This window comes from Chiloscyllium punctatum, chromosome 44 (genome assembly GCF_047496795.1).
Source record: "Chiloscyllium punctatum isolate Juve2018m chromosome 44, sChiPun1.3, whole genome shotgun sequence".
NCBI classification, from domain to species: Eukaryota; Metazoa; Chordata; class Chondrichthyes; order Orectolobiformes; family Hemiscylliidae; genus Chiloscyllium; species Chiloscyllium punctatum.
The window spans coordinates 59,796,602-59,810,454 of NC_092782.1; the positions used below are offsets into that span (position 1 = coordinate 59,796,602).

Here is a 13,853-nt window from a genome sequence, read left to right on the forward strand (position 1 = left end):
TATTCGAACTGCAATTCAGGTTCCCATCTCCCTGCTGAATTAGTTTTAAACCCACCCGAAGAGTATAAGCAAATTCCTCCCCCCCCTCCCCACCAGGATATTGGTATCCCTCTGATTCAGGTGAAGACCATCCCATTTATAGAGGTCCCACCTACTCCAGAATGAGCCCCAATTATCCAGGTATCCAAAACCCTCCATCCTGCACCATCCCTGTAGCCACGTGTTCAAATCCTCTCTCTCCCTATTCCTCATCTCGCTAGCACGTGGCACGGGTAACAAAAAGATAACAACTGTTTGTTCTAGCTCTTAGCTTCAACCTTACCCTCCCTGAATTTCTGCCTTAAATCCTCATCTCTCTTCCTACCTATGTCGTTGGTGCCTATGTGGACCACGACTTGGGGCTGCTCCCCCTCCCCCATAAGGATCCTGAAAACATGATCAGAGACATCACGAACCCTGGCACCTGGGAGGCAACACACCAACCGTGAGTGTCTCTCATTCCCACAGAACCTCCTGTCTGTCCCCCGAACTATGGAGTCCCCAATGACTAATGCTCTGCTCCTCTTCCCCCTTCCCTTCTGAGCAACAGGGACAGAATCCGTGCCAGAGACCTGTACACCATGGCCTGCTCCCCCCAACGGTATTCAAAACAGTACACTTGTTGTTGAGGGGAACAGCTACAGGGTTTCCCTGCACTGCCTGCTGGTTCTCTTTCTGTTCCCTGATGGTAACCCATCTACCTTCTTTTTTTAACCCAGAGGTATGACTACCTTCCTGTAACGCCTCTCAATAATCCCCACTGCCTCCCGAATGACCTGAAGTTCGTCCAACTCCAGCTCCAATTCCATAACATGCTTTTCGAGGAGCTGAAGTTGGGTGCACTTCCCGCAGATGCAGTCAGCAGGGACATTGGTGGTGACCCTTACCTCCCACATTCTGTAGGAGGAACCTGTGCATATTTCCACATCCTATTTATTTCAGCAAGGCGTTCGATAAGGTTCCCCACAGTAGGCTATTAAACAAAATGTGGAGGAATGGGATTGTGGGAGACATACCAATTTGGATCAGTAATTGGCTTGCTAAAAGAAAACAGAGGGTTGTAGTTGATGAAACATGTTCATCTTGGTGTCCAGTTACTAGCGGCATACCGCAAGGGTCGGTGTTGGGTCCACTGCTGTTCGTCATGTTTATAAATGACCTGGATGAGGGCTTAGAAGGGTGGGTTAGTAAATTTGCGGATGACACTAAGGTCGGTGGAGTTGTGGATAGTGACGAAGGATGCAGTAGGTTGCAGAGAGACATTGATTGAATTCTGAGCTGGGCTGAGAGGTGGCAAATGGAGTTTGTGAGGTGATACACTTTGGACGGAGTAATCGGAATGCAAAGTACTGGGCTAATGGTAGGATTCTTGGGAGTGCAGATGAGCAGAGGGGTCTTGGTGTCCATGTACACAGATCCCTGAAAGTTGCCACCCAGATTGACAGGGTTGTTAAGAAGGCATACGGTGTTTTGGCCTTTATTAATAGAGGGACTGAGTTCCGGAACGAGAAGGTTATCCTGCAGCTGTACAAAGCTCTAGTACGGCCACACTTGGAGTATTGTGTACAGTTCTGGTCACCACATTATAAGAAGGATGTGGAAGCTTTGGAAGAAGTGCAGAGGAGATTTACTAGGATGTTGCCTGGTATGGAAGGAATGTCTTACAAGGAAAGGCTGAGGGCCTTGAGGCTATTCTCGTTAGAGAGAAGAAGGTTGAGAGGTGACTTAATGGAGACATACAAAATAATCAGAGGGTTAGAAAGGGTGGACAGGGAGAACCTTTTTCCAAGTATGGGGACTGCAAACACGAGGGGACACAACTTTATAAGTGAGGGGAGATAGGTATGAGACAGATGTCAGAGGTAGTTTCTTTACTCAGAGAGTAGTAAGGGTATGGAATGCTTTGCCTGCAACGGTAGTAGATTCACCAAGTTTAAGTGCATTTAAGTCGTCATTGGACAGGCATATGGACGTACATGGAATAGTGTAGGTGAGATGGGCTTCAGATTAGTATGACAGGGCGGCGCAACATTGAGGGCCGAAGGGCCTGTACTGCTGTAATGTTCTATGTTCTATGAATGAATTTTTAAAAATCCAAAAGGTGAATGATCTGCATCCCCAAAAAGACTCCCGAAAAGACATTTAAACTGACGGGAAAGTACCAGCAAGTCTGAACACAAAGAAAAACATGATAATACAACAATTTCTTTTTTAAACACGTGACAAACGTCTTTCAAAGACATACTGTTTCTTTTTTATCCATTCTTGGGATTGGAGGTCATTGGCAGGGCCCAGCATTTATTGCCTGATCCTGGTTGCCTGTGAGAAGGTGGTGGTGAGCTATGTCCTGTACTGCAGTCCACGTGCTGTAGGTAGACCCACAATGACCTTAGTGAGCCACTTCCAGGATTCTGACTTAGCGACAATGAAGAACTAGTGATAGATTTCCAAGTTGGGATAGTGAGTGGCTCGGAGAGGAATTTATGTGGGGTGGTGTTCGCATGTATCTGCTGCCTTTGTCCTTGAAAATGGAAGAGGTTGTGGATTTGGAAGGTCAAAGGATCCTTGGTGAATTGCCAAGGTGCATCTTGTTGATAGTACGCACTGCTTCAGTATCTAAGGAGTGATGAATGGGACTGAAGATTGTTTGCCGATGATTGCACACCCCCACTTCTGACCTCATGATGGAGGGAAGGTCACTGATGAAACAGCTGAAGATGGTTGGGCCTAGGACACTACTCTACGTGACTGCCCTCTCACAACCATGACCGATCTTCCTATGTGTTAGGTATGACTCCAATCAGTGGAGAGTTTGCCCCTGAAACCCATTGATTCTAGTTTTACTCAGGCTCCTTGATGCCATACTTGATCAAATGCAGCTTTGATGTCAAGGACTGTCACTCTCACCACATTTGTGGTATTCAGTTCTTTTGTCCAGGTAAAGAGGTCAGGAGCTGAATGACATTGGCAGAACCCAAACTGGGCGACAATGAGCATGTTGCTGAGCAGATGCTGCTTGACAGCACTGTTGGTGACAACTTCCATCACTCTATATTGATGGACGACAGTAGACTGTTGGGGCAGTAATTGGCCAGGTTAGATTTATGCGTACAGGACATACCTGGGCAATTTACCACATTGTTGCATAGATGCCATTGTTGTAACTACATTGGAAGAGCTTGGCTAGGGGAGTAGCAGGTTCTGGAGCACAAGTCTTCAGTACTATTGCCAGAATGTTGTCAGGGCCCATCAACTTAGCAGCATCCAGTGCCTCCAACTGTTTCTTGATATCACATGAATGGGGCAGGTCATATCCAGGGATGAGAATGGTGGCATTTGGGACATTTATGTAAGGTTTGATTCCCCTAATTTTAGCACGAGGCCCAGATGTTAGTAAGGAGGACTTTGCATGGTCCAAAAGCACATTATGTTTCTTCGGCACTCACACTGAGGAGAAAAATTACTGAGCAGGAGCTAAAGGGAAATGGATTTCAGTAGATGAATGAAGGAAGACTAAAGATTTTGATAAGGCTTTTGACAGTTGTGTGGTGGGGGGGGGGGAATGTGTGGTGGGGCAGAGAAGAGATAGTGTTAAGATAGAAGGGGGCAGGAGTATAGTAGCTAAAAGAATGGCCTGCAATCATGTGATGCGAGTCTAAAAGTAAAAGGTGCAGGCAAACCTTGAATTAGTCATAATTTGAGCCAATGTTAAACAGCAGTGTAACTTTTGTGGATGAGGACATGAATGGTGCTGTTCAGTTTGAGTTGTAATATGTTGAAAATTGAGGAAGAAAGGCCAATTCCAGCAAGTGGAGAATCAGAGAAGTCAAACCTCACAGTGATCCTGTTCCTCTGCCTCCCTGTACCTCCCTGACATCCGTTCATTCCCTTCCAAAAACATCTTGGTTTTAAGATTCTCACCTTGTTTTCAAAACCCCTCATAGCTTTGTCCCTCTCTATTTCTGATCGCCTCCAACCAACAACCCTTTAAGATATCTGCACTCCTCAGCATCCCCAATTTAATTGCCCCATCACTGGCAGCCACACCTTCAATTCTCTTGACACAAAGCTTTGGAATTCCTTCCCTAAACCCCTCTATTTTGCTTTTCTCTTTAAAAACATATCTCTTCAAACAAACATTTTATCATCTGATTCAATACCTTACGTATCCTAGTGTCATATTTTCTTTTTAAATGCCCCACCCCACCCTGTGAAATGCTCTGAGATATTCAATTACAAGGAGAAAGTGAGGACTGCAGATGCTGGGGATCAGATCTTAAAAATGTGTTGCTGGAAAAGCGCAGCAGGTCAGGCAGCAAAGGAGAAGGAGAATCGACGTTTCGGGCATTTTTAAGATATTCAATTACATTCAAGATGTAAACAAAATTGTTGCTGCAGCCGTAAGGAAGTACCTATTGATTTATTTATTAAGATAGCTCTGTTAGCAGATTCCCAATTCTTGATAAGTAGATTGTTGGAACGGGACTATACTCTGAGGTCTGAGTTCAAAAATGGGGCTGAGCAAATTTGTACAATGTGCCGTGTTCCCCTGAGACAGCAATCAATGGCCTCTCTGCCTGCTCTTCCTAAAAAGACTGTGACCCATATCGAGCCTTAAAATTGACACAACCCCTCAGGGGTGTTGACAGAGCTGGGGCCTAGTTATAACTCTATTAGAGCTCTATCTCAGTATTGATATTTCAAAGCTTAAGATGCAAAGATTTCAGTTCACGCTTCAATTTTGGGTCCTAACCCCCAACTTAACCAGGCCTGATCCAAGTTCCCTGGGGCACATTCTCCCACATTCCACGCCAACACTCTTCCCTTAACCAATTATGTCTCACAAAACAAAAAAGGGAAAATAACTATATGCAAGTTTTATTATACAGAACAATTAACAACTAACAGAACGAGGACAAAAAAAAAAAGACTTTAGCACAATGAAGCTTGAGATAAAATGGAGTGTGACTGAAAAGAGAGAAGTTGAGAACACAAGACAATGCTGAAAACTAACTGTACAAACGTCCTTAAGACCATAAGGTAAAGGAGCAGAAGTTAGCCATTCAGGTCAAATGAGTCTGCTCCACCAATGAGATCATGACTGATCTGATAATCCTCAATTCCATTTCCTTGTCTTTCCCCCACAACACTCCACTCCTGTACTGAATAAAAAAATGTCTACCTCAGCCTTGAATATACTAAATGACCCAACCTCAACAGCCCTCTGTAGTCATTAATTTCATTGATTCATTACTTTCTGATGGAGACATCTCTGTTTTAAATATCTGACTTCTTATTCTGAGACTGTCCTAAACTCTCCCACAAGGGGAAACGACCTCTCAGCATCTACCCTTTCAGGCCCTCTAAGAATCTGATATGTTTCAACAATGTTTCCTCTGATTCTAAATTCAAGTGAGTACAAGTCCAATCTCTTCATAAGACAGTTCCTCTGTACCTGGTATCAGACTTGAGAATATGGTGGTGACAAAGCACAGCAGGTTAGGCCACATCCGCGGTGCAGGAGATTCGACGTTTCAGGTATAAGCCCTTCATCAGGAATTGCTTATGCCCGAAACGTTGACATTCCTGCTCCTCAGATGCGGCCTGACCTGCTGTGCTTTTCCAGCACCACACTCTCAATTCTGATCTGCAGTCCTCACTTTCTCCCATACCCAATTTCAGTCTAATCAACTTTTTCAGTATTGTCTCCAATTCCAGTACTGTATATCATTCCTTAACTGTTTGCAGAATTCCTACTGAGGTCGAACTAGTAGTTTTAGCAAAACCTCTATTTTTGTATTCCATTCCCTTTGATTTCTGTTCAGATAATTCAGAGAAAGTGTGGGAGTACATGCATTAACTGAAAGTACTATTTAAATGTGTCATTTACAATAAGGAAACAAAACGAACAATGTGAAGTGAGATTATCTGAATGATCAATTCTCCTCTCCAAAATTAAAAATCACACAACACTAGGTTATAGTCCAACATGTTTAATTGGAAGCACTAGCTTTCGGAGCACTGTTCCTTCATCAGGTGGTTGTGGAGTACACAACTGTAAGACAGAATTTTTAGCAAAAGTTTACAGTGTGATGTAACTGAAATTATATATTGAAAACTATCTTGATTGCTTGTTAAGTCTCTCATCTGTTAGAAGGACCACGATAGTTTCACTTTTTTCATATGTTAATCACAAAAAAGTGACATTCTCAGGTTAACTGTAACAATTGGTGTCAGCCCAGATAAGATGTTAAGATGTTGAAGGTGTTAGCCCCCTGTGTTCTGCTGTCTGTGCCACAATGTTTAGACTGATTCTAATCTAAAAAGTGAGTTAACAGAATCTTACATGGATTCATGCAGTTTTTGAGTAAAGTACAATGTAACTCTGTAAGTAACTTCATTTATTCATTCCTGGGATGAGGGCATCACTGGCCAGGCCAGCACTTATTGCCCATCCCTAATTACGCAGAAGGTGGTTATGAATCAACCACATTGCTGTGGGTCTGGAGTCACCTATAGGCCAGACCAGGGAAAGGTGGCAGATTTCCTTCCCTGAAGGACATTCTCTCAAATTGAACTAAATCTGAGGGAACTTGTAGAACAGGGATCACCCTTTCAAATGTACAAGAAAAAAAATGGAACTACAACAATATAAGGAGTAATGTTTTAACTATTTACAAATTAAAATTCCACACAGACAAGAGCCCTGGTTACCTGCAATTACTCACACTGGCGATTCTTTGATAACGGAGCATCAAATTTAAAATAAAAGTTTCCCCGAACGTCAGCGAGACTAATATAAATCTGGTACTTTACCAACAAATGGGAGGATGTTGTGGAGATTGACCAAAAATAAGACGTTTTTCACCAACAGCGCTCCCACAAGAGCCTTCCTGCAGCCTCACCCTATGAGCGGCCCGAGCGGCTTTTCCTGTGACACCGCCTCAGCAACCACACCCCACTTCCGGCCGGGCCGGGCCGGGGGGAAGGGTTTGGGCGGCGCGCAGCCACAGCGGAAGCGGAGCCGCCGCCGTTGCCAGGAGTGATGAAGAAGGAGCAGGTGGTGAGCTGTCAGCTCTCGGCCTGGTACCCGCTCTTCAAGAAGCTCACCATCAGGAGGTGGGTCTCGCCCTCGTCCTGCAGTCCCTGCGACTGCCGCCGCCAGCTGCATTGCTGTAGCGCCTTCTGTGCAGCCAGTATAGGACATCAGGGAAGCTGGACGGGAACCTTACAGAAAGGGGCAGGTTTACCAGGGCGGGCGGTGGTTCCTGAGGTAGGCCCTGGGGACCAATCTCATAGAGTCCTACAACACAGAGACAGGCCCTTCGGCCCAACTGGTCCATGCTGACCAAATCATCCACCCACACTAACCCTATTTGCCTGCACTTGTGGCCCATATCTTTCTAAACCTTTCTTATTCATGTATTTAGAGTCATAAAGATGTACAGCGCAGAAACAACCCTGCAGGGGATGGAAACTGTCTTCTGAGCAGTATATTTGGACAAATCTTTTCTATTATATAATCTTGAGGGGCATGGATAGGGTAAATAGATAATATTTTTTTTCCCTGGGCTGGGGGAGTCTAGAACGAGATAGCATAGGTTTAGGGTGAGACCGGAAAAATTTGAAAGAGTCCTAAGGGGCAACTTTTTCATGCAGAGGATGGTGTGTGTATAGAATGAGCTGCCAGCTGAAGTGGTAGAGGCTGGTACAATTACTGCATTTAAAATGGATGGGTATACGAATAGGAAGGTTTAGAGGGATAGGGGCCAAGTGTTGGTGAATGGGACTAGGTTAATTTAGGATATCTGGTTGGCATGGACGAGTTGCACTGAAGGGTCTGATTCTGTGCTGTACATCTCTGACTCTCAATACATGGATGCAAAAGGTTTAGAAGGATATGGGCCAAGTACAGGCAAATGAGATTAATGTGGGGATATGTTTTTGTAAGCGTGGACCAGTTTGGGCCGAAGGGCTTGTCTCTGTGCTGTAGGACTCTATGACTCTAGAGATTGGGCCTGAACTCCCAGAAGATTGGAATAGTAAATATCACTGGAATATTGAAGAATCAGAGGTGACTCAATTGAAACATATACTTGGGGGACTTGACAGAGTAGCTGAAGAAAAGTTGCTTCCCCTTGTTGGACAGTCTAGGACCAGAGGGCATCATCTCCAAGTGAGGGGCCTCCGATGTAAGACAGCGATGAGGGTAGTAAACCTGTGGAATTCTTTTTGGGGAAATAATCCTGAAAGGAATGCAGGTGCTGTAAATCAGAAAAACAAACATAAATTGCTGGAAAAGTTCCGCAGGTCTGGCAGTGTCTGTGGAGAGAAATCAGAGTTAATGTTTTGGGTCAAGTGACCCTTCCTTAGAATTGAAATCCTTTGTACCATTTCTCAGTTATCTTAAAGTTTTAAAAGTGTATTCAAGGCTGAGATAGACAGATTTTTAATCAGTAAGGGAATCCAGTGATTTGGGGGAGAAAGTGGATTTGAGGATTATCAGATGAGCTACAATCTCATTGAATAGCAGACCAAACTCAATAGGCTGCATGGCCTACTTCTGCTCTTGTGTCTTTTACACAAAAGTTGTACACAAAAGTTTTCAAGACTCTTCTCCCCCTGCAGTACTGGCAGAATAACAACTTGTCAGAAGAACCATCTTTCAGATGACACATTATACCCAGGCAGTGTCTGCCTTTTGGGAGGTGAAGGGTTCAGTAGCTGTGATTTCAAAGTATTGTAAAAACGATTCCCCCTTCAGTGTCAGAAAATAAACGATTATCCAGTTGTTATTATTTCCCTGATCTTGCCATGTGCAAATTGATTCCCAGAGGTAACAGTGGCTGAAGGACCTGAACTGAAGGGAATTTATATTTGCCAGGAAATGGTGTTGGAGAGACTGTTAGGTCTGAAGGCTGATAAGTCCTTGGGGCCTGATGGTCTACATCCCAGGGTACTGAAGGAAGTGGCTCAAGAAATCGTGGATTTGTTGGTGATTATTTTCCAGAGTTCGATAGATTCAGGATCAGTTCCTGCGGATTGGAGGGTGGCTAATGTTGTATCAATTTTTAAGAAAGGAGCGAGAGAAAAAGCAGGAAATTATAGACCAGTTAGTCTGACCTCAGTGGTGGGAAAGATGCTAGAGTCAATTAAAGGATGAAATTACGACACATCTGGATAGCAGTAACAGGATAAGTCAGAATCAGCATGGATTTATGAAGGGGAAATCATGCTTGACTAATCTTCTAGAGTTTTTTAAAGATGTAACTCCGAAGATGAACAAGGGAAATTCAGTGGATGTAGTGTACCTGGATTTTCAGAAAGCCTTTGATAAAGTCCCACATCGGAGGTTAGTGAGCAAAATTAGGGCGCATGGTACTGGGGGCAAAGTACTGACTTGGATTGAAAATTGGTTGGTTGACAGGAAACAAAGAGTAGTGCTAAACTGCTCCCTTTTGGAGTGGCAGGCAGTGACCAGTGGGGTACCGCAGGGATCAGTGCTGGGACTGCAGCTTTTTGCAATATATATTAATGATATAGATGATGGTATTAATAGTAACACTAGCAAATTTGCTGATGATACAAAGCTGGGTGGTAGGGTGAAATGTGCGGAGGATATTCGGAGAACACAGGGTGACCTGGGCAGGTTAGGTGAGTGGACAGATGCATGGCAGATGCAGTTTAATGTGGATAAATGTATGGTTATCCACTTTGGTGGCAAGAACAGGAAGGCAGATTATTGCCTAAATGGAGTCAAGTTAGGTAAAGGGGCAGTACAACGAGATCTAGGTGTTCTTGTACATCAGTCAATGAAGGCAAGCATGCAGTGAAGAAAGCTAATAGCATGCTGGCCTTCATAACAAGAGGAATTGAGTATAGGAGCAAAGAGGTTCTTCTGCAGCTGTACAGGGCCCTGGTGAGGCCGCACCTGGAATATTGTGTGCAAGTCTGGTCTCCAAATTTGAGGAAAGACATTCTGGCTATTGAGGGAGTGCAGCGTAGGTTCACGAGGTCAATTCCTGGAATGGTGGGACTATCATATGTTGAAAGATTGGAGTGACTGGGCTTGTATACCCTTGAGTTTAGAAGACTGAGAGGGGATTTGATTGAGACATATAAGATTATTAAAGGATTGGACACTCTGGCAGCAGGAAACATGTTTCTGCTGATGGGTAAGTCCCGAACGAGAGGACACAGCTAAAAAATAAGGGGTAGGCCATTTAGGACAGAGATGAGGAGAAACTTCTTCACCCAGAGAGTGGTGGGTGTGTGGAATGCTCTGCCCCAGAAGGCAGTGGAGGCCCAGTCTCTGGATTCGTTTAAGAAAGAGTTGGATAGAGCTCTCAAGGATAGTGGAATCAAGGGTTATAGAGATAAGGCAGGAACAGGATACTGATTGAGGATGATCAGCCATGATCATAATGAATGGTGGTGCAGGCTCGAAGGGCAGAATGGCCTACTCCTGCACCTATTGTCTATTTCCTACATTACAGCAATTGCTACACATCGAGAGATATTTTATTAGCTTTGAAGATTTCATGGAATAAAGGGAGAACTAGCCATTTGGATACAGAACTTGCTCAAAGGTAGAAGACAGAGGGTGGTGGTGGAGGGTTGTTTTTCAGACTGGAGGCCTGTGACCAGTGGCGTGCCACAAGGATCGGTGCTAGGTCCTCTACTTTTTGTTATTTACATGAATGATTTGGATGCGAGCGTAAGAGGTACAGTTAGTAAGTTTGCAGATGACACTAAAATTGAAGGTGTAGTGGATAGTGAAGAGGGTTACCTCAGATTACAACAGGATCTGGACCAGATGGGCCAATGGGCTGAGAAGTGGCAGATGGAGTTTAATTCAGATAAATGCGAGGTGTTGCATTTTGGGAAAGCAAATCTTAGCAGGACTTATACACTTAATGGTAAGGTCCTAGGGAGTGTTGCTGAACAAAGAGACCTTGGAGTGCAGGTTCATAGCTCCTTGAAAGTGGAGTCACAGGTAGATAGGATAGTGAAGAAGGTGTTTGGTATGCTTTCCTTTATTGGTCAAAGTATTGAGTACAAGAGTTGAGAGGTCATGTTGCGGCTGTACAGGACATTGGTTAGACCGCTGTTGGAATATTGTGTGTAATTCTGGTCTCCTTCCTATCGGAAAGATATTATGAACTTGAAAGGGTTTAGAAAAGATTTACAAGGATGGTGTCAGGGTTGGATGATTTGAGCTATAAGGAGAGTCTGAACAGGCTAGGGCGTGTTTTCCCTGGAGAGTCGGAGAGGTTTACAAAATTGAGGGACATGGATAGGATCAATAGACAAAGTCTTTACCCTGGGATCGGGGAGTCCAGAATAGAGGGCATAGGTTTAGGGTGAGAGGGGAAAGATGTAAAAGAGACCTAAGGGGCAAGTTTTTCATGCAGAGAGTGGTGTGTGTGTGGAATGAGCTGCCAGGGGAAGTGGTGGAGGCTGGTACAATTGCAACATTTAAGAGGCATTTGGATGGGTATATGAATAGGAAGGATTTGGAAGGATATGGGCTGAGTGCTGGCAGTTGGGACTAGATTGGGTTGGGATATCTGGTCAGCATGGACGGGTTGGACCAAAGGGTCTGTTTCCATGTTGTACATCTCTATGACTCTTAAGTGCTTTGATATATCCAGCAATTGCAAAACGTGTGCTACAAATATGATTATTTTTCGTTTGGTAGTTGAAGTTTCAGTCACAGAGTGATTAAACTTGAGGATTAACAAGACATAAGAATTAGAAAAATACAGATATCTCTGGGTTTTGGAGCAGATGCCACATATTAGGAGGGGTGAGGCTGAGGAGAGAATTGAAAATGATGACAACAATTCTAAAATCAAGGCTTTTCCTAACTGGGGACCAGTGTTAATCAGCGAGCACTGAGGTGAAAGTATGGTATGAGTTAGGGTATGGGCAGCATTATTTTGGATGGGTTGGAGGTCTGCAGAGGGCAGGCTGCTAGCTGGACCATGCTGATATAGCCAACGTTAGAGTTAACAATGAGGAATGAGGGTTCCTGCAGGAGGTAATTTGAGGTGGGGTAGAGTTGAACAATATTTTGGGGGGTAATGGGTTTTTTCGCAGTTATTGCACCCTTATTTGTCAGCACTTGTTTTTTTTTTATTTGCTCAAGGGATGTGGGCATTGCTGGCTTGACCACTGTTTATTGCCCATCCCTAATTGCCCAGAGGGTAGTTAAAAGTTAGCCACATTGCTGTAAGTCTGAAAGTCACCTGTAGGTTAGATCAGGTGAAGACAGCAGTTACCTTCCCTGAGGGGCATTAGTGAACCAGATGGTTTTTTCTGACAATCAAAACCAATTTCATGATCATCACCAGATTTGGATTTTTAATTGAATCCAAATTCCACCATCTGTGGCAGGATTTAAACTCAGATCATTAACTGGGGTCTCTGGATTAATAGTCTGGTGATAATACACGGGACATTACTATTAATATGGTTAGTCCCACCACCAACTGTTACCATGATGGAGATGAAATGAAAAAGGTATGTGAACATCCCAAAACCTCTTTAGTCCAACGTCTACAGCTTACCTTCAGCTGTCTAGCCCAAAGGGGCCATGGACATCTGTTCCAAAGATAGATCAGAGAAACTGGAGTTGTTTTCATTTGGAGATATAAATATAATTTCAAGAAACTTTATTTGAAACTATTAAAGTTATATCAGTTAACCATAACAGTATCGGTCAGATTGATCACCGTACAGTTCTAACGGAAACGAAGTCTTGCCTTCACATTGAGAATACCCTCCATCGTGTTGTGTGGCACTATCACCGTGCGAAATGGAACAGACTTCAAACAGATCTTGCAACTCAAAACTGGGCATCCATGAGGTGCTGTGGACCATCGACAGCAGTAGAATTGTATTCCAGCACAATCTGTAACCTGATAGCCCAGCATATCCCCCACTCAACCATTACCACCAAGCCAAGGCATCAATGGAGTGTGCAGGAGGGTGTGCCAGGAGCAGCACCAGGCATATATGAAAATGACGTGTCAACCTGGTGTCGCTGCCTAATAGGGCTACTTACATGCCAAGCAGCATAAACGGCAAGTGATAGGTAGAGCTAAGCGATCCCACAACTGACGGATCCAAACTAAGCTCTGCAGTCCTGCCACATTAAGTCGTGAATGAGGGTGAACAATTAAAAAATTCATTGGAGGAGGAAGTTCCATAAATATCTTCCCTCAATGAGGGAAGTGGCCAGCACATCAGTATAAAAGATAAGGCTGAAGCATCCACAGCAATCTTCAGAAGTGCTAAGTAGATGATTCATCTTCGCCTCCTCCAGTGGTCCCTAGCATTACAGATACCAGTCTGCAGCCAATTCAATTCACTCCACATCTTACCAAGAAATGGTTGGAGACACTGGATACTGCAAGGTTCTGGGCCCTGACAACATTCCAGCAATAATACAGAAGACCTGTGCTCCAAAACGTGTTGATCCATTAGCCAAGTTGTTCCATTACAGTTACAACAATGGTATCTACACAAAAATGTGGAAAATTGCCCAGATATGCCTTCTGCATAACAAGCAAGACAAATCCAACCCAGCCAATTATCACCCCATCAGCCTACTCTCGATCATTAGTAAAGTGATAGAAGTTGTCATCAACAGTGATATCAAGCAACACCTGCTCAGTGATGCCTAGTGTGGGCTTCACGAGAGCTACTCAGCTCCTGACCTCCTTAAAGCCTCGGTTCAAACATGGACAAAAGAGCTAAATTCCAGAGGGGAGGTGAGAGTGACAGCCTTTGACATGAAGGCTACATTC

The 13,853-nt window shown here is 44.1% G+C and overlaps 2 protein-coding genes across 2 annotated transcripts in view; one reads left to right on the forward strand and one right to left on the reverse strand.

Annotated features, from left to right (window-relative positions):
- The window catches only part of nudt5 (nudix (nucleoside diphosphate linked moiety X)-type motif 5), a 40,126-nt gene extending 33,151 nt beyond the window's left edge, over positions 1-6,975 (reverse strand). The window contains exon 1 of the transcript XR_011955325.1: positions 6,856-6,975. The gene's annotated coding sequence lies outside the window, so the exon portion shown is untranslated. The remainder of the gene's footprint in view (positions 1-6,855) is intronic.
- A 53-nt stretch (positions 6,976-7,028) lies between these two features.
- Positions 7,029-13,853, forward strand: part of cdc123 (cell division cycle 123 homolog (S. cerevisiae)) — a 35,648-nt gene continuing 28,823 nt past the window's right edge. The window contains exon 1 of the mRNA XM_072563032.1: positions 7,029-7,158. Coding sequence (XP_072419133.1) covers positions 7,085-7,158 — 74 coding nt within the window. The 5' untranslated portion in view covers positions 7,029-7,084. The remainder of the gene's footprint in view (positions 7,159-13,853) is intronic.